General features: G+C 40.4%; 1 protein-coding gene across 1 annotated transcript in view; it reads left to right on the top strand.

Annotated features, from left to right (window-relative positions):
* suclg2 (succinate-CoA ligase GDP-forming subunit beta) overlaps positions 1–26875 on the top strand; it is a 154863-nt gene extending 127988 nt beyond the window's left edge. The window contains exons 10-11 of the mRNA XM_061833498.1: positions 10179–10299; positions 24081–26875. Of these exons, the coding sequence (XP_061689482.1) occupies positions 10179–10299; positions 24081–24193 (234 nt within the window). The 3' untranslated portion in view covers positions 24194–26875. The remainder of the gene's footprint in view (positions 1–10178; positions 10300–24080) is intronic.
* Positions 26876–27877: the final 1002 nt, after the last annotated feature.

Genomic DNA, 27877 nt, shown 5'->3' with positions numbered 1-27877 from the left:
CTCTTACTATGTTGAGAGAGGTCAATTGTGTCTAGTACAGCAAAGGGGTCTTTGGATTTTATTTCCATTTTCCTGTCAACATGAATGTAAAAATCTCCTGTTATGAAAAAAATAGTTGTGGTCAATACAAATAATTGATAGCAGTTCTGAAAAATATTCCATACATTTTCCATTATATCTTTTAGGTCTATAAATTATAAAAATAATCTTTGGGTCACGTCTAATATACATCTTTCTGATGACCACTAATAGGTTTTTTTCTGGTGAGTGTATTAGATGAGGGTCGCGGGGAGTGCTGGAGTCTGTCCCGGCTGTCAACGGGCAGGAGGGGAGGTACACCCTCAACTGGTTGCCAGTCAATCGCAGGGCACATAGAGACAAACAGCCACACTCACAATCACACCTAGGGGCAATTTAGAGTGTCCAATTAACGTTGCATGTTTTTGGGATGTGGGAGGAAACCGAAGTGCCTGGAGAAAACTTATGCAGGCACAGGGAGAACATGCAAACTCTACATGGGCGGGTCTGGGAGCACTGTGGTGCAACTGGTTGGAGCGTTGGCCTCAGAGTTCTTAAGACCGGGGTTCAGATCCTGGCCCCACCTGCGTGAAGTTTGCATGTTCCGTGCCTGTGTGGGTTTTCTCCGGGCACTCTGGTTTCCTCCCACACCCCAAAAACACAAGTTAATTGGAGACTAAAATGCTCGTACACGTGAATGTGAGTGCGACTGTTGTCTTTCTCTATGTGTCCTGCGATTGGCAGGCAACTAGTTCAGGGTGCAGCCCGCCTTCTGTCCCATGAGAGTTGGGATAGGCTCCGGCACTCCCACTACCCTTGTGAAGATAAGTGGCTCAGAAAGCGGATATGTATTATATTTTAAGGAATTCGGCATTCTCCTTTAAATACTTTGCTCTGTTCATACATCCTATATCCACAGTCACACTTCCATTATCAATGTTATGCTCATTCCTTCTATTTAGGAGCCTCTTAATATTTTACTTTAAATGTTTCATTTGCCTGTCATGTTGTACAACAAGAAAAAAATCTCCCACAGGCTGTGTACTTGTATGTATACCACAATAAGAAAATACAATGTTAGCAAGAATATTTAGCACAAATACATTGTTATAAACTGCACTTAACTCTGTGCCAAGTCACATAAATCTTTCATGTTTCATTTACATACATGGTTGTCAATAGGAGACGCATGAATGGAAGAAATATGATTCTTCCCAAAAGAGACAGGGTTGAAAAATGGGTTGTAAACACTAAGAGAGCAGAAAGTTGCCCAGTGACTTGGAAAAAAAAAATCCTTCTGGATATATGCTGCCCTCTAGTGGGATTCAGGGAGCTTATTTTGATTGTACACTAAATCTGTATTTTTTTTTCCTACTGGTGCTCATTATTAGAGTTGTACTCTACATCCAGGCTTGTATTTAAAAAAATGGCTATGTCAAATTTTATGCCGACAACAATGGTGTTTACCTTCCACCCCTGCGGTAAGGTTTTGCCTCAGTGCAGTTAGTAAGCGCACAGAGCCCATGTACCATTTTGGGTGGTGTATTCCAGACACACCAATAAATATGTTCACAAAGTCAACTGCAAAACACACCTAATGAACTTTCAGAGCATCTGAATTATAAATGCGCTACCCCTCATCATGTCACATGCAATCACTGGATTAATTGTGCTGTTTCCACACTGTCTTCCAATCTTCAAGTGTACAACAACAGCAGACACCTGGTAATTAGTATTTTTACTTTTGTCCTCTTACAATGTGGTGTCAAATGTAAATCCGGTGTGTTGAGTGTTTAGCAAGCAGACACCCATCAAGGCAGTTTTTCCATTTGGTTTAATGGTTGATGAATGGTAGAGTTTTTTTTTTTTTAAATTATATTATTTTTCTCTATACAAGTTACTGAAGGTCAGTGATTCATTTGGCTGACTCTGGTGCATAGCTGTGATGTGCTCCCCCACCCAGCAACCCTGAACAGGACGAGTAGTTTAGAGTATGGATGGATGTTCTCTATGCATTTTCTATTTCTCGTATCATATTGTATCTTATGATACGCTAACAACATTACCTACATAGAGTATACAACGAGGACCAAACATTGAACTTGGACTCAACTTTCATCTACTAGAGTGAGGGCCATTGTGGTTTGAATCACTTCCTTCCACATATCCTTTAAATCGACATATCCTTTACTGTATATTTTCACACAGGTAGTATATTATTTGTGTACCTTATGTGCTGACTGTGTTTATTTGATTGCTTGTTTTGACTATCTGCAGCCCGAACAGAGGTACAATTCCTGTGCATCCTCTCGGGCGGTCCCAAGCCCGGATAAATGCAGAGTGTTGGAAGGAAGGGCATCCGGCGTAAAACTGTGCCAAACATATATGAGTGTTCATCAAACGAATTCTATTATGAATAGGTTGTGGCCCGGGCTAACGAAACCCGCCCCTGGCACAGTTAATCTGCAAGCCGTAGGTAGAAATTCAGATAATGTCGGTCAAAGACAAAAAAGAGAAGGAAAGCGGCTTAGTCAGCAGAAGAAGAGGAGGTCTGCACAGAGCCTACAACTGTGTGTGGGGACTTTGAATCTTGGGACTATGACAGGAAAAGCTCAGAAGTCAGTTGACATGATGATTAGGAGAAAGGTTGATGTATTGTGCATCCAAGACAGCAAGTGGAAAGGGAGTAAGGCTCGAAGCTTAGGAGGAGAGTTTAAATTATTTTACCATGGAGTAGATGGAAAGAGAAATGGAGTAGCGTTATTTTAAAGGAAGAGCTGGCTAAGAATGTCTAGGAAGTGAAAAGAGTATTAGATCGAGTGATGAGGCTGAAATTTGAAAGGGTATTGTGTATAATATGATTAGCGGCTATGCCCCACAGGTAGAATGTGACCTTGAGTTGAATGAGAAATTCTGGAAGGAACTAGACAAAGTAGTCCTGAGCATCCCACAGAGAGAGACAGTTGTGATTGGTGCAGATTTCAATGGACATGTTGGCGAAGGAAACAGGGGCCATGAAGAAGTGATGGGTAACTACGGCATTCAGCAAAGAACTTTGAGGGTCAGGTGGTGGTGAACTTCGCAAAAAGGCTGGAATTAGCAGTGACCACTTATTTCCAGAGGAGACAGGATCATAGTGACCTACAAGACCAGAGGTAGAAGCACGCAGGTGGATTATATTTTGTGCAGACAATGATATCTGAAGGAGGTTACTAATTGACCCCTCTGTAGAAATTGCGTCATCCGCGTCGCTGACCAATCAGAGGCCAGAGATCTGCATAAACCATGCCCCTTTTTGGACCCGCAGTTCCCTCAGACAACGTTGCATGGTCCAGTACAGCTTCTGTTAGCGTTTTATCACGTATTTGGGTTATTTAACAATAGATATGGTTAAGAGGTGTAGTCACGGACTTTATAATAGTGACGACACGTATCCTGAAAGGCTAGTTGGTGGAGTACGAAAAATGTCTTTGATGGATCAAACTTTGTGGAAGACCGCATCATCAACTGAATCTATCTAAAATCAACCGGAACAGAAGACAGAGTACGAAAAATGTCTTCGATGGATCAAACTTTGTGGAAGACCGCATGATCAACTGAATCCATCAACCGGAACAGATATGTTTGCACGAAGGTAAGCCCTATATTTGATTTGCAATACATGTCTCATATAAATGAACTAGCAGTTCTTCGTTTGCATAATATAGCTACGTGTGAATGATTGACACACTTGATCTGTGTTGAGCGATATTTTGCGATGATCTGACTGCACAAACATGTCGCTTTGTTGCCGGCTACAGTAAACCGGACTGTGTTTGCACGAAGGTATGCCCTATGTTTGATTTTCAATACATGTCTCATATAAATGAATTAGCAGTTCTTCACTTGCATAACATAGCTACGTGTGAAGGATTGACACACTTGATCTGTGTTGAGCGATATTTTGCGATTATCTGACTGCACAAACGTGTCCCTTTGTTCGCGGCTAATGAGCTAAGCTAAACCGGACTAGCAGTTCTAAAAGCCTTCGACATGCACCGAGACACCAAGACTGAAGGAAGGATGTTTGAGGACACTAAAGTAGTGATTGTCGTACTCGGTCGGGACTTGTCGATATTTGATGATTTACTTTTCTCATCCTGTTTACAAATAATGCTTGGTCTTTTGTTTTCGTTTCTCTCCCCCTTTACAAAAACTTTGTGTTCAACTGATTGATTCTGAATCTCAATAAACATCAATTGTAACATGAAGAAACCACAGCAAAACCTTAAACATGCCACTGTGACGCAGTAAAACTTCTGACATAAAAATGATACACATATTCCATTCTGTTTGACCTTACAGTGAAACAGGACCAAAAAAAAAAACTATGTATTTTGCCAGTAGTTTGTGGATGGCTATCTCACAAAAAAAGCACCATGTGAATGCTGCAATCTCTGTTTTGAGATAGAGTTTTTCAGACCGGCATAAAAATTGTGCCAAGCATATATGTGCGTTCATCTGAGAAGACACGCTGTGGCAACCCCGAACGGGACAAGCCGAAAGAAACTGATGTTGGTTTAGCATCAATTTAGCATTAACTGCTTCTGAACCCTACCCTACATTTTCCTTTGTTCAACCTTCCTCTTCAATGACTCACTTCTTTTCTTAAGGCTTACTACTTTCAGACCTGACAATAGACAGCCTCTCATTATCGTGAATTTTTGACTGCTCCTAATTATCACTGCTATTTTACTTGCTCTTATTACTCCTCATAGCCACGTCATCTTGAAAAATACTTACCTGTTTTTTTACAACTTAACGTGCTTGGTGACAAATGAAACAATATTTACTTCCCAAAAAAATCCTCTGACGCAATTGCAGTGGGAAAGACGTCTGTGACTGATACATGACCCACTGATGTAATTGCAGTTAAAAAAAGTTTATCAGATAAGTTTTTATTATGTCAGAGATTTCTGAGCTGGATGTGGCACAGAATTAGGCGGAAGTGACACACTCCTATTTTATGTGCAAGAATACCCCTGGCCAAAGTCAAGTGGAGTCACACTTATACTAAACCCATCTCACCCTTTATGTTTCAAATCACTGTGCTAAAACACCATCAAAGAGTTATGTTGAGCCAACATGTCTGCAGATCCCAATTTCAATTAAGGTGGGATGTTGTGTCAAAGGTAAATAAAAACAAAATACAATGAATTGCAAATCATTTTGAATCTGAATGCATGAAAATTATTTTTAAAAATGATATTTAATGTTAAAACTATTTTTGCACATATTTTATTAGCATTATTTATGAATTTGATGGCTTCAAAATGTTCCCCAAAAAAACAAGGGACAGGGTTTTTTGAGACATTGTTGAAGTTTTGGAGATGGAATTCTTTCCTATTTTTGTATGTTGTGCAACTGAAGTTGCACAACAGTCTGGGGTCCCCATAGTCATACCTTGGACTTTATAATGCGCCACATATTTTTAATGAGAGACAGGTCTGGACTGCTGACAGGCCAGTCCAGTACTCGTACTCTTTTACTACAAAGCCCCACTGTTGGACCACATGCAGAATGTGGCTTGGCATTGTCCTGCTTAAATAAACGTGGATATCCCTGAAAGAGATGTTGCATGGATGGGAGCTTATGTTGCTTCAAATCTTGAATGCAACTTTCAGCATTAATGCTGCCTTCACAGATGTGCAAGTTACCCGTGTGATGGGCACAAGCACACCACATACCATCAGAGATGCTGGCTTTTGATATTTGTGCTGATAATCAGAATCAGCTTTATTGGCCAACTGTGTAAAAACACATGGAATTTTTCTCCAGCAGTCGGTGCTGCCCTGGTACGACATTCAGAGCAAAGAACAGCAAAGGACAAAAGACATTTTTGTTTATAGGAACTATTCCTTATTAGAGTCGTGCAAAATGTAAAATCTTCTTAATTTAGAACAGGTAAGAGATAAGTGTGTTAACCTCCCACACTGTGTTAAACTTGTACAGAGTGCCTTTACCCGTTCCCGGTTCCCGTTATAGACCAGTGCAATGACAATTGTGCAAAGGGAGCAGTTTAAAGTGTCTAATCGTGCGATAGTCTACAAAATATATATATAGCAATACTGATTTGACCTGCAGGATGTGAGTGTCTTAACAATGGCACAAGGCAGAAAAATAGTAGGTTCGCTGATCAAGAATTTCCTGACTTAATTGCTAGAGGGAAAAACTGTTGCAATGCCTGCTAGTTTTGACTTTCATTGATCTGTAGCACTTTCCCGACAAAAGGAGCTGGAAGAGCTGGTGGCCAGGATGTGGAGGATCCGAAAGAATCTTGCATGCTCTGGACCTAGTTCACATTGCGTGCCAGTCCTCAATAGTGGGTAGAGTGGTGCCGACACTCCGTTCAATGGTTTTGATTGTCCAGTGCAGTGGGAGTTTTTTTGTTTTAGAGACAAGGTTAGAGAGAGCAGACTTAGATGGTTAGGACATGTTCAGAGGCGAGAGAGAGAGAGAGAGAGAGTATATTGGTAGAAGGGTGCTAATGATGGAGCTGCCAGATAAAAGAGTGAGAGAAAGACCAAAGAAAAGGTTGATGTGAGGACACATCAGAGGACATGATGACAGTGGGGGTTAGAGACGAAGATGCACGAGATGGGCTTAGATGGAAAAAGATGACACGCTGTGGCCACCCCTAATGGGACAAGCCAAAAGGAAAAGAAGAAGAATAAGTTGCAGTGGGAGTTTGTCCTTCTTTGTGGTGGCCCCAAACCAAACTGTGATGGAGGTACACAGTACTGATTAGATGGCTGCTGTGTAGAACTGTCTCAGCAGGTCTTGTGACAGACAGTACTCAGAAGCTGCAAGAAGTACATCCTTTGCTGGGCTTTTATGGGGTTGGAGTTGATGTCCTTCTCCCACTTAGAGGTCCTCTGAGACTGTAATTCCCAAGAATTTGAAGGTCTTGACGGTTGACACAAGCCATCCGGATGGTCCTTTTCCTTTTTTGGCCCAGAGGTCACAATGTCCATGACTTCCAAAAACAATTCAACTAACAATGGCTTTCTGAAGTATTTCTGAACCATTGTGGCAATAACATTTACACAATGTTTATGTAGTGTACTCAATTGGATATTGGTCAAAAAGATTTTAATTACATTTTACATAAGATCCCAACTTAATTGGGATTGGGTTTGTATTTTTCTCTACATCCCTACTACTTTGTGCCGAGTTCTGTCCAGATTTGTGCTGTTTACAAGGTGATACCCATTTGGACAGCATCTAAAGGACAGTACCTTGACTGTCACTCTGTTAGCGAGCCAAGTCCTTGAATTTTCTCTCAGTAAATATCATTACCACACACTAAAGGGATACACATTCGTTGCTGGCAAACGTGCACACTCACATATATGAGGAACACTCACAAACTGTTCATCCAAATCATCAATAGCAGATTAGCAGTGATTATAAACAAGCATGGAGGATTAATCTTGTGTGTTCTGTCTACTTTTCCACTCAGATAGCCAGGCTAATTATCAAGTAGAACATCGGTTGTGTAATCACACATTTAGACATACAAACACGTGCCCTAAGCTTCCTTTCTTTGTTTGTTCAATACATCACTTGCTGCTGTTTTTCATTTTCTAATCAAATGACCTCTTCTCTTTGAATGTCTTCACAACGGCAGAGTGTGAGAGGCAGTGTGCTTCAAATTACATGTTTGTCCTCTTTATAGCTGTTGAGGAAATGTGGACATCAGGGTGGCAAAAGACTTCAAAGTCATCTATTCCCTGAAGTCTTTAACCAGCAGAGGTGGTAAAATGTACTCAGACGCTGTACTTCAGTGGAAGTTCAAATATATAATGGTGCAAGTCCTGATTTGACTGATTTGCTTCCATGAAATAAGTATAGATTCTGATATGTATTAATTCCTGTCAACTTTATATTGTATGGGTGACAAATATATATATTTTTTTTAAATCAAGGGCTATCTAACATTGACTCAGGATTGGGTGGCTGTGGATCAATAGGTAGAGTGGTTTACCCAGTGACCAAAGGGTAGCGGGTTTGAATCCCAACACCAATTGTCTCCATGACGAAGTGTACTTGGGCAAAACATGGAGCCCTAATTTGCTTCCAGTGAGCTTGATAGTGTCTTGCATTGAAGCTGTTGACCATTGGTGTGTGAATGGATGAATATGAAGCTGTTTAAAGCGCTGTGCACATTGTGATAGTGTTGGTAAAATACAGTACATTTACCACTTTATGTTATCAAAAGCCATATTGTTTGTAATATTGTGAAAAAATTATTCTTGAAGCAAACAATTTTCCACCGTATAGTTCTGCAATATCTTACAATCACTATCTAAGATGACTGTATCTGTCCCTATTTACCTTGTTTTTATTTATTTATTTACGTGGTGTCGTCATCTACAGAGTCTGGAAAAAGTACCAGCCATATTTTGACAACGTGTAGCACGAAAACTTGTAATTTGCAGATCGAATGTGAAATGTGTTTTGTGACACTAGTAGTGCTGGATATTTTACACACCTTGTATTTGTACTTCCTTATGAATACTTGTTTATCCATCCTTATGACCAGCAACAATTATTTTTGCTTTTGTAGGGAAAAATTTAAAGGCCAAGTGTCATCCCTATAAACATTGTAAAATAGATATTGTAATGAAAAATACTTATGATATTATTCACTTCAATGTCTATACGAAAAAGTAAATGTGACCGGAGAGCGGGTCATCCATGCGCAAAGTTGCAGAAATGTCATTCTACGACATCCAAGTGGTCGCCATATTGGCTGCATCCTCTGTCCGTGACGTCACCCGGACATTTGCCAATGAAAACACGCGGTGCACCCTAACTATGGGAGACGAACACGCCCCTTCTGACACGGAAGCTCTTTCAGAAAAGGAGAACAACACACAACCGAGTGAAGTTCCCGGAGCAATATTACACTATTGTTTCGAGCCATATTCAGATAATATGCGATCACGGGCAAACCGCCTCCCGTCCGATCCACTATCTCGGCGAGGATGAGCCATCGCGGCTCATCGCAGCTGGCCAGTGTGGCTCATTTTCGACGGAGGTGGCTTATCACGGAGCCGAGCCGTGCTGCTTTAGAGGGTTGTTCATAGCCACCGCAGTATGCGATGAACAACACCGTCAAGCCGGGAAGCTTTACTCCGTTGTCGCCAAACGTGGCTGAGTGAGGCAGAGCCGACCCGTGCTGCTTTAGGGGGTTGTTCAGAGACGCCGCAGTACGCGATGAACAACACCGTCGTCACACGCGGCTGAGTGCTGCATTTTGGCAATGTTCTTCAGAGCCGCCGCCATCCGGGAGCCCGCGCGCTTCGCTGGCGAAGCGACACAGCAGCACGAAGCCCTCCGAAGCGCACATCGACACATACACGGATCTTTTGTTACGTTATGAGAGAGACGGATTATGTGGTCCGCCTAAACTATTCTTTTTTTTAGTAGCTGTATACACTCCTACCTGTCATTTGGAACCCACGAAGCTCTCGTCCTCTGCATCCGTGCAATCCATTTTTCACGACAAAGCGGGTCTCTTGCAAACTTATGAAGGGTAAATCCATCCTCCCAAGTGTTCAAGCAATGTCCAGCAATGCAACGAGCCGGCATTTTGGCTAACACGAAGGAATAACGAGCTACCTTCCCGGAAGTAAAACTAATGGAAACAAATGAGTCCACTTGAGGGCTGGTCTGTCCTTTACGTCACTTCCTGCTTCTTCTCGGAAAAAAAAATCCCTCGAGAGGATTTTCATGGCGGGAGTTACAAAAAGCTGTAAACGTCAAAAACATGTTTTGTGGTGGAAAAAAATGCATGGGTCCATGTCGGCTGCTGTTTTTTCATTAATAACGTACTAAAATTCATGCATTTCATGACAGTGGCATTTTAATGATAAGCCATCCTGAACTAGGTATACAGTAATAAAAAAAAAAAAAAAAAAGATGGCTGGATGGATTTCAATATAAAAGAACTGAAGTGTTCACATGAAAATAATGTTTGGAAGGAAAATATGCATGCAGTAATATGTCCCTTTTTTTATCGGATATTTTGTTATTTTGTTCATCTAACAGATGTTAGAAAGTACAGGGCACAAAATGTGTCTCCCTCTGAATACTGTCCATCTTTTAAATCTTAGGTTGAGGCCATCCTCGTCAACATCTTTGGGGGGATTGTCAACTGTGCTGTTATTGCCAATGGTATCACCAAGGCCTGTCGAGAGTTGGAACTAAAGGTGCCTCTTGTGGTTAGGCTTGAAGGTAAGAAAATGGTTCTTTCAAGCAAGTGGGTTCATAACCACGTAGGATGAAGATGACTTGGAAGTCACCATTTTTCCATGATCTTTCTCGACTCCATTGTGTTATCGATTGTCTTGTTGTTGCTGTGATGTATGTCCTTCAGCTGCTTGCCCCACAACCTGTTGCATACGGGAAACATTTCAAATTACCTGTTACATTGTGTTTTCAGATGACACGTTTTCCAGAAACTTAGTGTTACGTGAGATTCTGACCATTTTCCTCTGTATTCAAGCCCTGCTCAGTCTTCTCATGGTCTATCATGGTGCATAGGGGAATGCGGTGCTGAGTCTTAGAGACTCAAGGGCACACTATGGTTCGACTCCCAGACTGGGACTGCCTGCCAATATGTTCCCTCTCGCCCCCTTATATTCTGAGTCAGCCCCTCACACTTCTCACATTGAGAAGTCTGACGGACTTCATATTAATTTATTTTCTTAATCGTCAACATGTAGGGAACCAAAACAAAAAACCTTGACCATGCAAAATTGAGATACGAACTGAACTCTGTGAATTCTGTGATGACATGATAGGAAAAAACATGTTACAAAGCTTATTACGGAATGTCTCCAAACTTTTTTTTTTTTTTACACTCTATTACAGTACGGTCAGGTTATGACACTTTAAAAACCTGGCTGACTAAATCCATTCCGGTTTATCCAAGGTGGCTGAAACAGGGTTGCCTTAATATAAATGCAGGATAATAGACCTTTCTGAGTTTGTCCTAAAAATAGTCACCTTTGGGTCTAACATCAATTTCTACCAACAAGAGCATAAAACTAAAACATTAAGAGCACCTATTTTTCACCCTTATTTTACCTTTGAAACAATCGCTGCTGTATGAACTTATTCATCTTCATTGCAGCCTCCTGTCCTGGTACGAACAGCAGTGCATTTCTCATGTGTGTCACATTCTGCAGCACTCGTCATTAAGGGTGGCAAGAACAACAGTAAAGATAGCACTAATAAGCTCACCTTTCAACCTGTGTATGCTAATGTAGCCTGGACAGTTGTGTGCGCACACGTGTGTGTGTGTGTGTGTGTGTGTGTGTTGTGTGTGTGTGTGTGTGTGTGTGTGTGTGTGGTGTGTGTGGTGTGTGTGTGTGTGTGTGGTTATAGACTATTTTGTGTGTGTGTGTGTGTGTGTGTGTGTGTGTGTGTGTGTGTGTGTGTGTGGGTAATGTGATTGAAAGAGATAAGGCACCTGTATACTCGTGTGTGCGGCAACTGCACTCACGTCACTGTGGCTATGTCGCGCATAGTTTGCCTTTATACTCCACCGCAACCCACGTGTGCAGTTTTGAGCATGTGCTGTGGTTCTTCACCAAGTTAGAGGTGTCGCTACAGCTTGTATCAGCGAGGACAACACAGCTTGACGTATCCACAGCACATTTTGGTCATTTCTGGTAGCCGTTTTTACTTTACTTTCCATAACAAGGAACAACGCAACAACAATTGCGACAATTGAACAGTGTCCGCTTGAACAAATGGACCAAAAGGATCAGGTGCTACGTTTAATTATCCTGCAAAATTGATTAAAAAAAAAAAACGGTGGCGTAGGTGGTATGTGAAGGCGGGAGGAACAATGAGTACATCATGACACCATGACTAAGATGAACAAATCACAAGAGATGAGTTCCACGGCTCACTGCGCAAGAACTTTTTTTGACGTGTTCGTGGCAAGCTACACAAAGGGGCTGTGCGGGGCAAGGCGTAGGTCACGTGATGCAATGTGGCATTGTTGACCGCGTACCTTAAGAACTCTTTATACTCCCGCGCTTACTAAAACGGCTCCCAGAATGCACACAAAATACAAAGGAAACCCCGCTATGTGGCATCCCAGCCTATAGCCTCCATATTGACGCCACCGTTTTGGAGGAGAACTGCAGGACACTTTTAACAACAGTACATGTGGGTTGTGCTTGTATATAAAGGCAAATTGCACACAAGATAGCCAAAGTGACGTCAGTGTGGTTTCCGCCCGCTGCATTACATGTACCTTTACAAGCTAATAACATTTTTAGTTCAAGGCATGTACATTGTTTTTCCCAGCCAGCTGTGCATTAAGGTACTGCAGTGCAGAATTTACATGGCTACTCAACAAGGAATGATAATAGGACTAGTGTGAACCATCACTATTAAAATAGTGTTTCCCTTCCTCTGTGAAATCATGCACATTATAGTGTTGTGTTTTCATCCAATATGCACCTGTAACAAGGCCAGATGTGTTACAGGAACTCAATTAATTAGAGCAAGTGTAACCAACAAGTTTATCATGATTGACAGGTAGATCTCAGTGCCCAGCATGGTAGAGCATGAGTCATTTTCAAATGTATGTATCCTGAATAAAAAAAACAAAAACATATATATATACAGTGTGTGTATATATATATATATATATGTGTGTGTGTGTGTGTGTGTGTGTGTGTGGTGTGTGTGTGTGTGTCTGTGTACACAAATATGTTCACAATATTTATGCCCAGCCGATGAACAGTACCCTTTTCTTGGCATGAAAACTAAAGTGTGGGTGTTGATCCTTGACTAATAATTGATGGACATTGCTGGCATTATGTAACAGTTTCAACTCTAAAATATATTTTGTTGTTCTGGTGCAAAATTTGCCTTTCAAGTTGACTCTAATTAGAATAAGCGAAAAGGTTGAAGAATTTGTGATATCTGTAAGTATCACAGCACTGAAAAAGTTTCTAAACCAAGTTATTTTTTTACAAACCACTGAAGGTGAAACCATCATTCAATAAACGTTTGTATATGCACATGCTAAATATGATATTGTTTCATTCCAGAAAATGTCATTAGAAGCTGGAGAGTTTAAATCCAGAGTATGCCACCTCACCTTGCTTTCACCATGGAGGTCATATTTACAGAGTTTCACACAAGTTGAGAAAATGACTATTGAACAGACCAGGCTAATGCATAATTTTTTTGCAATATGACTGGTTAATCAGCATGCTTCAGACGTTTGGTACATAAAACTTCTGCCGCTGAAGTTCCATCAGGATAGAATTTAATTTCAGTTTAACAAACCGAACTCAGTTTTTTTATATCTTTATCTATATTTAACTATATTTTCGGAACATATAATTTCAATAGCTTTGATTTGAAAATCTTGAAAAATGATCCCGAATAGCCAAGTCTTTGCTTGGTTTTGTGTACTGGCTGCTGAGAGGTGGTGATGGTTGGGCGTCAGCTGAGGAAGTCGTTAGGTCCACGTCCACATAGAGGGTCCAGAGCTCTTCTAACATACCCTGAAACATGGAAATTACATTACTTAATACATACGCGGATAGTGCTGTCCTGGTTTACTCTTTCATCCTGTAGGTATAGTATTTTAACATAGATTTGAAAACCATATCACACCAACAATCATATGAGGCATTGAAATTAATGACTTTGACGCTACTTTATTTCATTTCTGTTGTGTTGAGAATATTAAAAATATTTTTAATGAAATTTTTGCTACATTTGTATGATAGACAAATCAAATACATTTAGTCTGGATTAGACCTTTAAGAATGTTTGCTATTAACATCCATCCATTCATTTTCTGAGCTGCTCATCCTCACCAGGGTGGTGGGAGAGCTGAAGCCCATCCCACCCAACTTCGGGCAGGCGGCGGCGTACACCCTAAACTGGTTGCCAGCCAATCCCAGTGATATTGAAGTTGGTTTGATGATTTGAAACATTTGTGTGTGATAGATGTGAAAAAAAAATTAAAATCAGGAGGGGGGAAAATAATTTTTCATGGCACTGTAGCACACGTCGCAGCCCAGGGCCCAGATCCAGCCAAAGTAACATCATTTCATGTAGCCCGTGAAAGCAAATCATGTGCATCAACGTATCAAATTGAAGAACTTTTTTAATGTTAGGAATCCAAACAACTTTCTAACCTGATTTCAAAAGTGCATGTATACTTTTTGTCTGTATAATAATATGAGGCAATCATCAATTATACATTTATATGGATTCACTGTCACTTCTGCTTTAAAGGAAAAAGGGACTGCAATTTACTTTTTTTTCCACTTTCTGTAAAGGAATAACATTTCATACATCTTTCTTCATGTTTTGACATGTCTTTTCCCCTGATGCATTTTTACGTTTTTCATGTACTTCTTTTATCTTGAACGCATTTGCAAGAGTCTTAAGTCAGGGATCTCCAATCTCAAAGAATCTTGAACGCATTTGCAAGATGTCCAATGTCAAAGACAGTAAGTAGACCCTTCAGTATACAACTCCCAAGCCTTATTGCCCGAGATGACTAACCAACTCCAGAAGGTCCCTGCTGGTGGTTGGCCTAGCCATATTTGTTTGGCCTGGGCCTTATTCAGGTTTTAGTGGCAGGTCATTACATCTTGGCCTTCAGTCTTGTGAAGAAGATTGGTTGGGAATCAATCCGCTCAGCTTGCTCGGCTGGCTGCAGGGCAGTTGGCACAGCTCAATGCTCTTCAATGGGATCAGAATGGATTAACTGGCACACTTTTAATTGGGAAAGCTCATTTAAATGGCTTGCCGTGATTGCATTGGTCCAAAAGTTGTGTATTCTCATTTGCGGAGGAGAAGAAGGGACATCGTTTTGATGTAGGCAGAGTTGAAGGAGGAAATCAAAAGAGTTGCATGAGGTGTTTTTGTTGAGTTGAAAGCGTTTTACTAAAACTCCTTTGAGCACTTACGGCAAAAGACATCTGAGCATTAACAAATGTCCACACGTATGCTTCAGTGACTTGATAAAGTTTTGGCAAATCTTTTTCTGACAGACTAAAGTAAGGAAACAACCTTAGTGGCTTTTTATTCTTCTCTTTTTAAAAAGAGCAAAAAGTGTAAGTTGTCCCAACATCTTACGCAGTTATCAGTTTCTTTGCACTCTTTTCCTTTATTTATTTATTGTCTGAGTCCTTTGGAAAACCTCTAGACCTTATTAGCCGCTACCAACCATTATTCTACACATTTGACATTTTTCTCAATTCTTCTAAATCATTAACTTTAATTTTTGTTGTTCTTCCTCAAACAACTTGTTTCTTCCTCCAACCTTTTCTTCAGTTGCTGTCACTGCCGAACGGCTAAACTTCCCATTCCCCGAAAACCATATTCAATTATCCACTTCTCAACACACTACATAAGTCCCCCAGCCCCCATATTTTTCCATTACGTGGGTCATAACAGGTGACGTACACACTAGTAATTCTTTTTTGCTCTTCTGACTTTTTATTTTATTTTCTTCAATATTCAAACATGATCTAAATTTATAGGGACACTAACGTCTGATCGTTGGACTTGAACCTCCTGATTATTAACCCAAACTTGGGGAGCCTCAATCTGAAACCTGGAGACATTAAGGACTCAAACCTTACCAATGGAATGTGGGTACAGGAATTACCAATACCACTTAATACATAGACGAGATTGCTAAAACCAAAATACACCACCATATAAAATAAAAAAAGGATTTAATTCTTTACCAAAGCTCTTTCATGTGGTCCGTTTGGAATCTCGAGGTGATGGCCAATCTCGGAGGGCAGCGGGGCAGTCCCCATCCTAATGTTTGGATAGAGGCAGGACTGGTGTGTTTGTCCTGGATGACCAGTCACTTGTCTGGAGTTTCTCTGGATCGGCAATCTCTCTTCTGGAATCCTACTTCTGACTCAAACTGTTTTGGCAGATATTTTTCTGACATAGTAAGAAATTAGATAATCTTTTTTTTGTAGGGTTTATTACCAAAAAAAGAAATCTTTGCAAAGACAGAAAATGGTATAGGTCCTCACAAGTTGTCACTGAAGCACAAGCAAAAAAAAAAAAAAAATAGCCTCTGTTATAGAGAGGTGAAAGTGACAGAACTACAGAAAAAAAGAAAAGAAATATACCCCTATCATTCTCACACAGTTAGCTTCGTCCAGCTGCACTCCAACTTAGGTCTATGTGAATTGTGCCACAGAGGATGAGAAAGGAAGCGAAAAACGGGGAGCGGTGGAACCATTATTCCAACTGGGCTGCCAATCAAGGACATGCATTGGAATTGTGCTGACTAAGAGCTATGAAACAATATAAACATTAGTGTAAATGGAACTAGTTAAATGAATATTCTATAGATATGTGCAACATTAATTTTCCAGATTAATAACTACAGTGCCCTCCTATGGACTATTTCCAGACTATGCGTGAAAAATGACTTACATAGCCCTGAGGGCAGAGGAACAGGGGAAAAGGGTTTTGTTTAGATGTGGTCCTGACTTCTAATTGTGCGTTTTTCCTTTGACTGTTGGGCGAACAACAAAATAGGTTTCTCTTTGAAAAGTGATTTCACTTTATTTGTCTTAAAAAAAACAACTGAGAGGTCCTTTTTTTAAGTTTGAATCAATTTCTTCATGTTTGCTCGTATCATTGTAGAATGCAGTGCAATCACATTTTGTTTTACATATAAAAACAAAGAACAAGAATAAACATTTAGATTGGTGCAAGGCATCATTGCCTTCTGCATAACATTTTAATTGTAAACATGGCTATTCCTGTTATGCCTTTAACAACAGTCAAAATGATATTCAGGACATAAGAAAATGTTTAATGACTCTCAGCACATCAAAAGAAAGTGTTGCTCACGAGTTTCTAGCGTGCATTCTGATGAGCACATTTGATGTTTGACTCACGAATAGTAATGGGAGGAGCACATTTCAAACATTTTGGATGCAAAGAGAAAAGCCACGCTGCTTGCTACTGATAATTATGAGGATTAATGCTCAGTTTCTACAAGCATGATGATATCGGGTGATGAAAGTAAATGTTTTGAGAAGTAGTTTACAATAATAATATAGCTTTATTGGGTCAGCTGTATTTTGATGTTAAATGCTGACAGGGCTACTGAACCTGAATACTGTCTGTTCTGTGTCTGAATATACCAAATACTAGTAACAGTCGTCAATACAAGCTGATGCAGTGTCATTTCTAAAGTCGTATGCTCTTGGTGTTATACAATTCAATATTCAATAATCATTTTCAGGGAGAATTTGCCTTTTTCAAAGTAAAGGACTTATTCCAAAAGATGAACCCCCCCCCATGCAAAAGATCAGCAAGATGTCAGCATACCTCAAAAGTATCAATATGATTCTGCATATTTTGCTGGTTCTTTTGGTGACTATTTTATGTTACTTAAAAAGAAAGAACAAATTCACCATGGGAAGTTTAGAAGAACAGAAACTGCGAGGTATGTGAAGTGAGCAGAGTAATACACAAAGTAGCAAAACTCCAGCCAGCAGTCTAAAGATACTTTTGTCTAGTGGGACCATTTCCATTGTCAATGTTACAGATTTTTTTATTGTTTTTGTGTTTCATAATAGTTAACGTCTTTTTACTGTTTATTGACTGCCTGGTAAGGACGTGAAAATGTTATGCAGAGCATCTCCAGTGTGAATCAGATGGTTTCTGATTATGCCTTGGGCATGCCTCTTGAAAGTGAGCTTTTGTGTTTTTTACATTTTAATCATTTAAAAGCGCTTTTGTTGTTTTCACATTCGAGTATAAGTTGTTGAAATATTTTTAAGAAAGCTTAAAATGTTAATAAAAACATTGCCAATGGTTCTATGATAATAATAGTTGGACAGATTTCCTGTCTATTATTTCCTACGAAACAATTCATTTTGCAATTTAAACAACTGGAGGTCAACAAGAATCACGGAACCGACTGTGTTCAACCTTGAGGGGCCCAGTCATATCATAAACATCCAAGTGCTTGTTCCACTCGTGACAAAGAAATTAAATATCCATCCATGATATGAGCCGCTTATGCTCACAAGGGTTGTGGGAGTGCTGGACCCCATCAAAGGTTTCTTTGTGTAGGAGGCGAGGTACACCCTCAACTGGTTGCCAGCCAATCGCAGGGAACAGAGGGACAACCAACCAATCACACTCACAATCACACCTACGCACAATTTAAAGTATCCAATGAATGTTGCATGTTTTTGGGATGTGGGAGGAAACCGGAGTGCTCCAAGATTGTTAATCATAATGAAGTAACTTTCCTTGATTTCTCCCCCCATTTAAGTAATGCCCAGTCATGGCATTTTAGTAACGTTTTAGTGTTTAGGAACACTGAAAATATATTGGCCAAAAGCTTGATATTAATTGTGATTGCTGCATGCCAATAAGTTGCATAGTGTTGAACATTTGCTGAGGGGGAAAAAAAGTGCACTTTTATAACAACATAGTTTCAGTAAACCCATTGCTGTTTTTGCTGAAAATAAACAATGAATACGGCAAATTATTGATTAGTAAAATAGCAAATTCTGATGCATAATACTGCAGCATTTGATTGGTCTTCTGGCTCACAGCCAGTCATAACTGCCTGCAATTTGACTTTTTATTGTGTATGCCAAATGGAAGGTGGTGATGAGACAGCATTAAAGATATGACCCACCTGAGGACAATTTCCCTTTGAGTTAATCCGCACTTCAACTCGCCAATTACACTGTCTAAAAATGTACTTTTTTCCACATTTTGGATCTGCAGCCTAGTCTAACTGGACTCCCTGTACTGATCGCAGGCCCATCGCGTCACATAGAGACAAACTACCATTCACACTCACAGCAAATGACAGTTTAGTGTTCAATGAACATCCAAGCAGAGTGAGAACATGCTAATGACACACAGGAAGGCCAGAGTCCCGATACAAATGCTCACCTTCAGGACTCTAAGGTGGGCGCACTAACCACTCAAACACTGACTGTACATCAACTGAAAAATGCATGAGGATTTTGCATTTCTGTTCGGTTCTATAACCACTCACCCTCCAGTGCATCGTATGAAAGTAAGACACGTTTCGTTTCCTTTTCATCAATTCTAAGCCTTTGTAATTTCAGCTCCTTAAAGCAGAATGTGACACACAATTAGGAGCTTCCTCGTCAAGAATATTCTTCAGCACTATGTTTGGCACAGCCCCAAACCTTATTATCCCATTGAAATATGGTGGGCTGAAATTGACTCCCACAAAAAGATCTTCTCACAATAGTCAAGTAAGCTTGGTAAATACAGTGGATACACAACGAAAGTATGTAGTGAAGTGGCAATATATCACAAGGTGAACCACGCAGTCTTGTGTTGTAGTGGCTCGATGGTGCATTTAAAGTCCTTAAGCAAAGCGGGATTGTAAGGATGCTGACTAGAGGCACCATTCAGTACCATGGAAAGAGTTCAAAAGTCATGGAAGCTTGGTGTCTTTGTGGGTTTGACTTAGACATGAAGTTGAGATTCGCGTCGTGTTTTGTCCGTACACAAACACAAATAACCCTCAAGCTAGGCAAGCATTGCTATTGCTGTGTAACTTCATCATATCACAGCAGTACTTTACATTGCTTGTGTAATATTATGCTGTGATTGTAAGGTATATCCTGAAAATCAGAAAAGGGCAAGTAAAAGTCCTTCACATTGGTTTTCTTTACCACTTAAGTGCATGAATGTGTGGCCCCATGCAAGATGAGAGCAGGTCTCTAGCAGCACCTAGTGGCTGCAGGGGAATACACACCCCCATCTATTTTAGTCACGCACACACACACGCAGAAACATTACACAAAACACGCACTCACATGAGATGTATCCAGCTCAGTTCTGTCCTTGCCTTTGCTGCTGCGAGCTATCAGCACTTCTGGCTGCTCAAAGGCGAAGTGCCATCAGCTCACACTCTCAAAAGTGCACTCACAAAATAGAAGGTAAACGCATGTTCTGTCCACACACTTGGAGAACGGCAATGCAGCATGAACTGAACAGTACCATACATAAGATGCACCTCATCAATATTTATGAGATGGAGAAACAGCGTGTGTTATTTACTTTATGTCACTACTGTTCAGTGTTTGCCAATGATAAAACACACAATGGAATGAATTATGGATTTGTGTTGGCCATAGATACTTGACTTGTTTTGTCTCGTGTTGTTTTTTGGAGTCCCAAATTGGTTTTAATGAGGACAGACATGATAGATTCCATCTGGTAATTCAAAGCCAATCAATCCCCTTGAAGTTCAGAATTCAGTAATTTGAAAACTTCCACTGCTTTCATACTGTATGCGGAAGCAAAAATAGTCATTGTCACCCAGTCTTCCTGAGCAAGGCCACTTCCTGCTCTTACACTAATTAATTACACTGCAGAATTGATTGTTTGCAGTGCACGGTGTTTGGGATTACAGTGCTTATTATCCGGCTGCACAAAAGAGATGAAATATTAGGCGTTAAGTGGCACTGTAATACAATTCCTGACAAAAGCCTTATTGATCAGGTTGGGGAGGCCTCGCAGCCATTCACACGCACGCAGCATTGGTTCCATCATATGAAACCTCCACGTTTGGTAAACATCAAAACAGAGGAAGTGGATGTTTTTGGCACTTCACACATCCATGGGAAATGCATGGATAAAAGTTAATAATAATGCATACAATTTATGTAGTGCTTTTCAAGGTACTCAAAGATGTTTTACAATTAAAAGCACAATCACACCTGGTGGTAGTAAGCTAGTTTTGGCTGATGGAAGCCTGGCTCCCTTTCTGCACCTACGGCCCCTCCAACCACCACCAAACATCCAACCACATTCATTCCTAAGCAATATGGATAAAGTTTCTTGAACTTGAACTCGACAACGACACAGGCGAGGATACAGGATCTTTGCAGGGTATATACTTACACACTACACTTCGAGTGAGAGTTTGACTAAAAACCTTTGTAATGGTCAAAGCGCCACGGTTTCTCACTGACGACAAATGTTCCTATTTGAAATATTGAAAATAGAAATGATCTGTTCCATTGTTCAACCAGCATAAAAATCATGACACCTGTATTATTTACATGGGCAATATTTCACAATGTTCCTAGTTGTTGTCCACATGTTTCTATTTAGACAGAACACCCTTTACCTTAATAATGCATGCACAATTGATGATGTATCAATGTGTGCGTCGTAACAGACATCTATTGAACTGTCTTCTGTTGCTGTGTAAATTTGCAGTTGTCCATCCATCTGTTTTTTTCCTGTACCAAAGATGGTAAACTCCTTTTTGTCACAGCCCACAATGTAGTTATGACTTAGCTCGGAGGGCCACGAGACTGTGAACCCATGAATTATCACCTCATATAACAACAAATTGGTTTAAAAAAAAAATAGCTTTGAAATCAGAAGCCTAGAATAACTGTTTTAAACTATGATTTTTATACTTTAGAAGGGTTTTTGGTTACAAATATGCTTGGAATATATCAATATTATGATAACTGAAGATAATTTCCAATGACATAAAGTCGACATACATGATCTGCTTTCGTGGCCACAAAATGATGTGGCTAGTCAGATTGTCCTCGTTCAGGTTGCAGGTGACCTGAAGCCAACCCCAACTGACTTTGGGTGAGAGTCGGGGGATTGGTCGCCAGCCAATTGCAAGGCACGTGTAGACAAACAAGTCATTCACACTCGCATTCACACCTATGAACAATGTTGAGTCTTCAATTCACTGAACTTGCATGTTTGTGGAATGTGGGAGGAAGCTGCATTAGTCTATGTGGACAAAACGCATACATGCCCAGTGAGAATATGCATACTCTGCAGAGATTTGCACACGGAACCTCAGAACTGTGAGGCATGTGTGCTAACCGCTTTCACACTTTGTTGCCCTTTGGATAATTAATTGAAAGAAAATTGATTTGTTTGCCGAAGGTGGTTTTGATCTAATGTAATGTAAAATATGGTGTTGATTTAAATCCAAATTTTCAGCTCTAAGTGGTTTTTTAGTTTTCTAGCAACTTGAAATAAAATAGTCATGTGTTCATTAGATCTGGTCCTACTCAGATCATATTTTTCAATGTGTCATTTTGTTCATGTTCTAAATGAATTGAGTGAAATTTGAAATTGTTTTATACAGCTCCACTCCAACCTAATTTCACCACTAAAGATGTATTAATTGTTATGATCAGCTCCAGTATATGCAAGTAAACATTTGTTTGTCATCGTGCTCCAAGAACGCCTCGGCATAACAGTAACATGGCTGCTATTTGCTTGATTCAACCTTTGTGCTCTTTGGCCTCGATCGCATCCACTGATGCTCTGCAGGCTCCCTCGCTGGCTCACCGTGTCCTTCCGTCCACAGAAGCACCCCCTGCCCATGTTGTGACAGCCGTGTCAGCTTTTTGTTTGCCTTCATAGAGAGCAGCACTCAGAGGCAGCCGGTCAAGAATCGCTGGCTTGTCTTTCTCTCTCTCTGTCTCTCTCTCACTCTCACTCTCTCTCTTACTTTTTTTTTATTTATTTCTTTCTCGATCTCTCACTCTCTATCTCTCTGTTTCTCTGTCTCTGCGTCTCTCTCTCTTTCTCTCTTTCTGCTTCTCTACAACAGTCCCGGGCCACCATGTCAGGCAGCATCTGCTACCCTCTGTTCATGTTGCTGCCAGTGGAGCACACATAGACAAACAGTGGCAGTGTTTACATACACTGCAGCTGAACTTTGCCCATCTGTCATTTCTGTGGATTCTTCTGCTGTGTTTATTTGCTGAAGGCTGATCAAGTGTGGCCTCGGAAGCCATTTTTCTGTACAGTGGATGAGAATACAGTCCAGGCACACACGCAATAAAAATATGTCGATAGGTTATACAGTGTGTGTGTGTGTGTGTGTGTGTGTGTGTGTGTGTATACATATATATATATATATATATATATATATATATATATATATATATATATTATATATATATATATATATATAAGATATGTTTTTTTGAAGTTTTTCTACTTTTGCCCCTCTCGCGTGCTTTAAACTCGTTTGAATTCATCCGCACATCCATTTTCTGAGCCGCTCATTCTCCCAGCTATAAACAGGCAGGAGGCAGGGTGCCCCCTGAACTGTTTGCCAGCCAATCACAGGGCACATGGAGACAGACAACAGTCGCACTTGGGGATAATTTAGAGTGTCCAATTAATGTATGTTTTTTGGAGTGTGGGAGGAAACCGGAGTGCCCGTAGAAAACATACGCAGGCACAGGAAGAACACGCAAACTCCCCACAGGTTGGGGCCAGGAATTGATGAACCCCGGTCCTCAGAACTGTGAGGCCAACGCTCTACCGAGTTGCTCTACCCAGTTGCTCCACCGTCCTGCCTTCATTTAAATTCATTATAACACAAATCAACTTAGCAAAGCACACTTTTGAAATTTTGACTGACCGACTGTTATCTGATTCCATGTGCTCTGTGGTTGGCTGGCAAACAGTTCTGGGTATACCCTGTCTCCTTCCCATTGACAGTTGGGATAGGCTCCAGTAATCCCACAACCCTTGTGAGGATAAGCAGCTAAGAAAATGGATGGATGGGTAATAATGACAGTAATAATTATAATTATTATGCATTTAATGCAATGAGTTTTACGACGGAGGGTTTGCTGTCCGCTGTTCACATATTTATGATTGTATTTCTTTCTGACATCCACCACACACGTCTGCAAAGATCAGAATCTGTCTGCTTATGGCCTATAATCAAATTCACATGCAACCAGCTGTGCCAAGATTTTGACGTGGTCTGAGCTAGTGTATGTTTAGACTGACATTCTTCCACCAAATTGTCAGTCGGCCAAGCGCATCTCAAAGGGCACACCCTCACTGCACTGAAATGCTCAGCTTGGCGCAGATCGGTCTGCCAAATTGACAAGCACGCAGCGAGCCGTGCAGTCACAAAAATCAGGCTGCGCCTGTGTCTAATGGTTCCTTCCTGTGCCCCTCAGGGACCAACGTCCATGAGGCCAAGAGGATCCTGAGAGAAAGCGGTCTGCCCATCACGGCTGCAGACAACCTGGACGATGCTGCCAAGAAAGCAGTGGCTGCCATCAAGAAGTAGAAAAGTCCAATCTATTTCCTCAGCAACCTCTGGGTGGCCTTACTATCCGTCTGTGTTATATTCTATTCACAGGGCTCACCTCAAGCCCAGGACCTCCAAAAACATCTTTTTTACTAATGCAACACCCACCATTACCACTACAGACCCTCAGCTGGTTTATGAGCTACTGAACCATCAAGCCAATAATTTCTCCTCCCTTCTGCAGATTTTTCCTGTTAGCATCTTTCCCTCTGTTCCCTACATTGATTGTCATTCAACACTCTTCAAACTTCTCGCTTTTCATTTCACGTCTTAAAAGTCAACCTAGGGAAAATCTCAAGCACAGATAAGACAAGCGCACTAAGACTTTGAGCATTCCATTTTCAAAAACATTTGTTTCTCTCTCCTTTGTCAAGCTGTAACATTTTTAGAGGCATTTGATTAGATAAGCTGTTTTTATGAAGATGCATTGTCAAGTGTTTTTCGAAGAAATAATAAATCCCCTTACCTGTGATTGAGGTCAGAGGCAGCTAGTATCACTGTGATAATTTAATACTGCTTGACTTAAATACAACAGTAGTGTTAGCAGCCCATGCTAAATCATTCTGGATTATTTTTTTCTCCATCAGTGCTTTATTTGTGTCTCTCACGTGAAATATACTAAACTATGAACCACTGTGAATGTTCTATATCATGATATTATTTGAATTGTACTTCACTTACTGTTGTGCATTCAAGATGGTAAATCTGTGCCTTTGTGATTTGTGAATTTTCTCTAGCTCACCTTTACTCAAGTGTACTTAATGAGCAAACACAGAACCTCTCTCTCTCTTTCTGTGTGTGTGTGTGCGTGTGCGTGCGTGTGTGCGTGTATGTATATATATATATGTATGTATATATATATATATATATATATATATATATATATATATAATATCCATCTATGTAAATTGAGAATGTTTTAGGAGGAGTAACCTTGCTTATAAATATCAACTATTACATTGGGCGCGGGGGGGGGGCATAAAGGTTATAAGGTTATTAAACCCCCCCAAAATTGAAATGTATCAGTTGAATTTGAACATAATACCTAATATCATTCAATGAAATCATTTTTACTGTTGTCAATGGTGATACTTTGTCCATTTGGACGCTATAAAGTACGATTATAGTTCAATTTTTCATTCAATTTTTGGTCTCTGTGTGTCAAAATAAAAATCTCCATGGCTTCAATGGTGCTTTCAATGCTAACTTTGAGTTTGTGGTTGGCTGTTTTAGTAATTGTTGTGTTAGCCTTTTTAATTTTAACAACTTATTGTACACAAAACCTCATGATTCGACATTTATATACAGTTTGGTGTTTTTCAAGTCACGATTTAAGCAATAATCCTAGTGAAATTAGCAAAAATGTGTAGTATTTTGGATGCAGTCACCATGTTATAAATGCCTTTTTGCTATGTGCATATAATTTGACATTTGTATATTTTCAAGAAAAGTTTCTGGTCCTATTTCTGCTTGTGAGTGACACACACAAGCTCCTGGAAACTCCCTCTTGTAATGTTCTAATACAAGTCCCAGGGCAGACTTCATAGAGAGTTCACGGAGGCTTCCTCTTGACAGAAGCACTGACTGTGTGATGGATTATCTGTCAGTTCAATTTGAGAAGAAGTCCACACAAAACCGGTTTGACTACCGTCCACATGAGATACACAAAATAACTTGTCGCCAGAGAGGAACTTTTGGTCACAGACTGAACTTTTGACAACTTTTGTTCTCTGAAAAAAAATCAAGAGGGCTCCAGAAGGCTCCACTGGTTATTTGCAGCCTCTCTTTGGTTTCTATAGATTTGGGTGTGTTGCACCAACATTTAACATACAGAAAAAAAAAACAATACCCAAGTCAAACTGTTTTGGGAAGTCACATTACTGACGCATTATGCGCATGCATAGTGAACTGTGGGAAGCAAAAGCACTTCCGTGAGAACAGTCCTAATTTATTTGTCATGTTTTAATTTCCATCACCTTTCGAAAAGTCCTCTGAAGATGCAAACACTGGGGTCTATGGGGTACCCGTGAGCTTCCTTCATGCCTGCCAGCCAGGCCACAGAAATAGACTGAATGGTTCAATAATTGCTTTATTTCATGCTCTTGGATGCGTGTGTCAGAAACCTCTCCGCTGATGGATTGGACGGAGGAATTTAAGGCTTGTTAAAGCAACCTTCTCGGGCCCTGATATTGTTTAATTCAGTGTCAAGCTGGAGGTCGCAATGAAATGTGCACACTGATTTACTGGGCGAAATTAGTGCCGCTCCATCATATAAATATAGATGAGGGTAAAGAAGCTTTGGAGGTCAGCCTGAAGACTTCTGTCAAGCAGCCTTTTAAGTGCACTAAATACAGGACCTTTGTCGAGAGGGCATTGCTTTCAATGGCCCTTGGAGCAAGGGCTACTCATCTAATTAAGGTATTTATTATGCCGAGGAAGTTTGATTATCTTTGGTGGCTCACTTTGTCTTTGCAGTTGTTGATTTTGCGTTGTAAAAAATGGTTGAATGTTTAAGAATCGAAATTAAAACTAATTTGCATTATTGGTGGGCATACTCCTGCCATCGGTGTCAAGGATGTTTATCCCGATAAAGAATGTGATATTTACAGACTCGTAAGCAACAACTTGTGTTTAAAGAACTCAAACATGGACGTTCATTTCAAATAAATAAAAGCTATAGTGCTATGAAACACCCTTGGTTCTTGTTTACTATTTCTGTCAGGGACATGGCTTTGCTCAATGTTTCCCTTTTCCTTCCCTGCTGTCTACCAGTCGGTGGGCATATTCAGTGTGTGTCCTTAAAAGCTGACTGTTTACAGGTTTTATGGAGTGGAAAGTCACACAGTGCAGGAGGGTTAAAGGCCCAAAGTGAGGAAAGGTTGATACTGTGGCACCATGGGTGTGCGCTTCACTGGCCTTGGTTCGCAAATGAAGAGAAAAATCAATTTCCTCCTTTCCAAACCTGTTGTCAGCAGATGTCTGTAACCGAAGGACTTGGAATCGATTTGAATTACTTTGACTGCTGAGAGAATAGGAGTGAGGTGTAGACAGGTTTAAAAATGTAATAATCATAATCGCACCTCCACAATCTTCATTTTTACCGTGACAATCTCTTGTTTTCACCTTGTGTCCCCGCTGCTGTCATGGTCTAGCAGTATATTCAAAGTCAATATTCATTTTCGATATTGAACATTAACTTTGGTCAAACACAAATCTGAAAGTAAATGCTGGAAGCCACATTTCCAACTCATAACAGACTGGTCAATAGAGAGTCAGGGCACAAACCTTTTTTTTTTTTTTTAAAGTTATTTTCGTTACACTATACTCTACAGGTCAGCAGGTCAGCCTCACTGTCAAGAGGTCCTGAGTTTCACTTCCCAACATGTGTTTTTAAAATGTTAAATTATGCATCTTCATAGATGGATCCACGCAGGGCGCCTAAACCATGCAGTCTTAGATACTCTTGTCAGGCACCCCAAGCTACCGATCAAAATGGCGAACGCATTGCGGCCGACGCATGTTATGAGCGATTCATTAGAGCAAATTCCCAATAGTATTTCTGTTTCTTTTGTGCCCATGGTATCAGAAATATCGACAAAGAGTGTACAGAAAGGTGTGAATTACTTTGAACAGGGATATATTCATAATGTCAAAGTTTCCAAA

The sequence above is a fragment of the Syngnathoides biaculeatus genome, chromosome 10 (genome assembly GCF_019802595.1).
Source record: "Syngnathoides biaculeatus isolate LvHL_M chromosome 10, ASM1980259v1, whole genome shotgun sequence".
NCBI classification, from domain to species: Eukaryota; Metazoa; Chordata; class Actinopteri; order Syngnathiformes; family Syngnathidae; genus Syngnathoides; species Syngnathoides biaculeatus.
The sequence above is the reverse complement of the archived record's forward strand: the minus strand, read 5'-3'. Positions and strand labels throughout refer to the sequence as shown.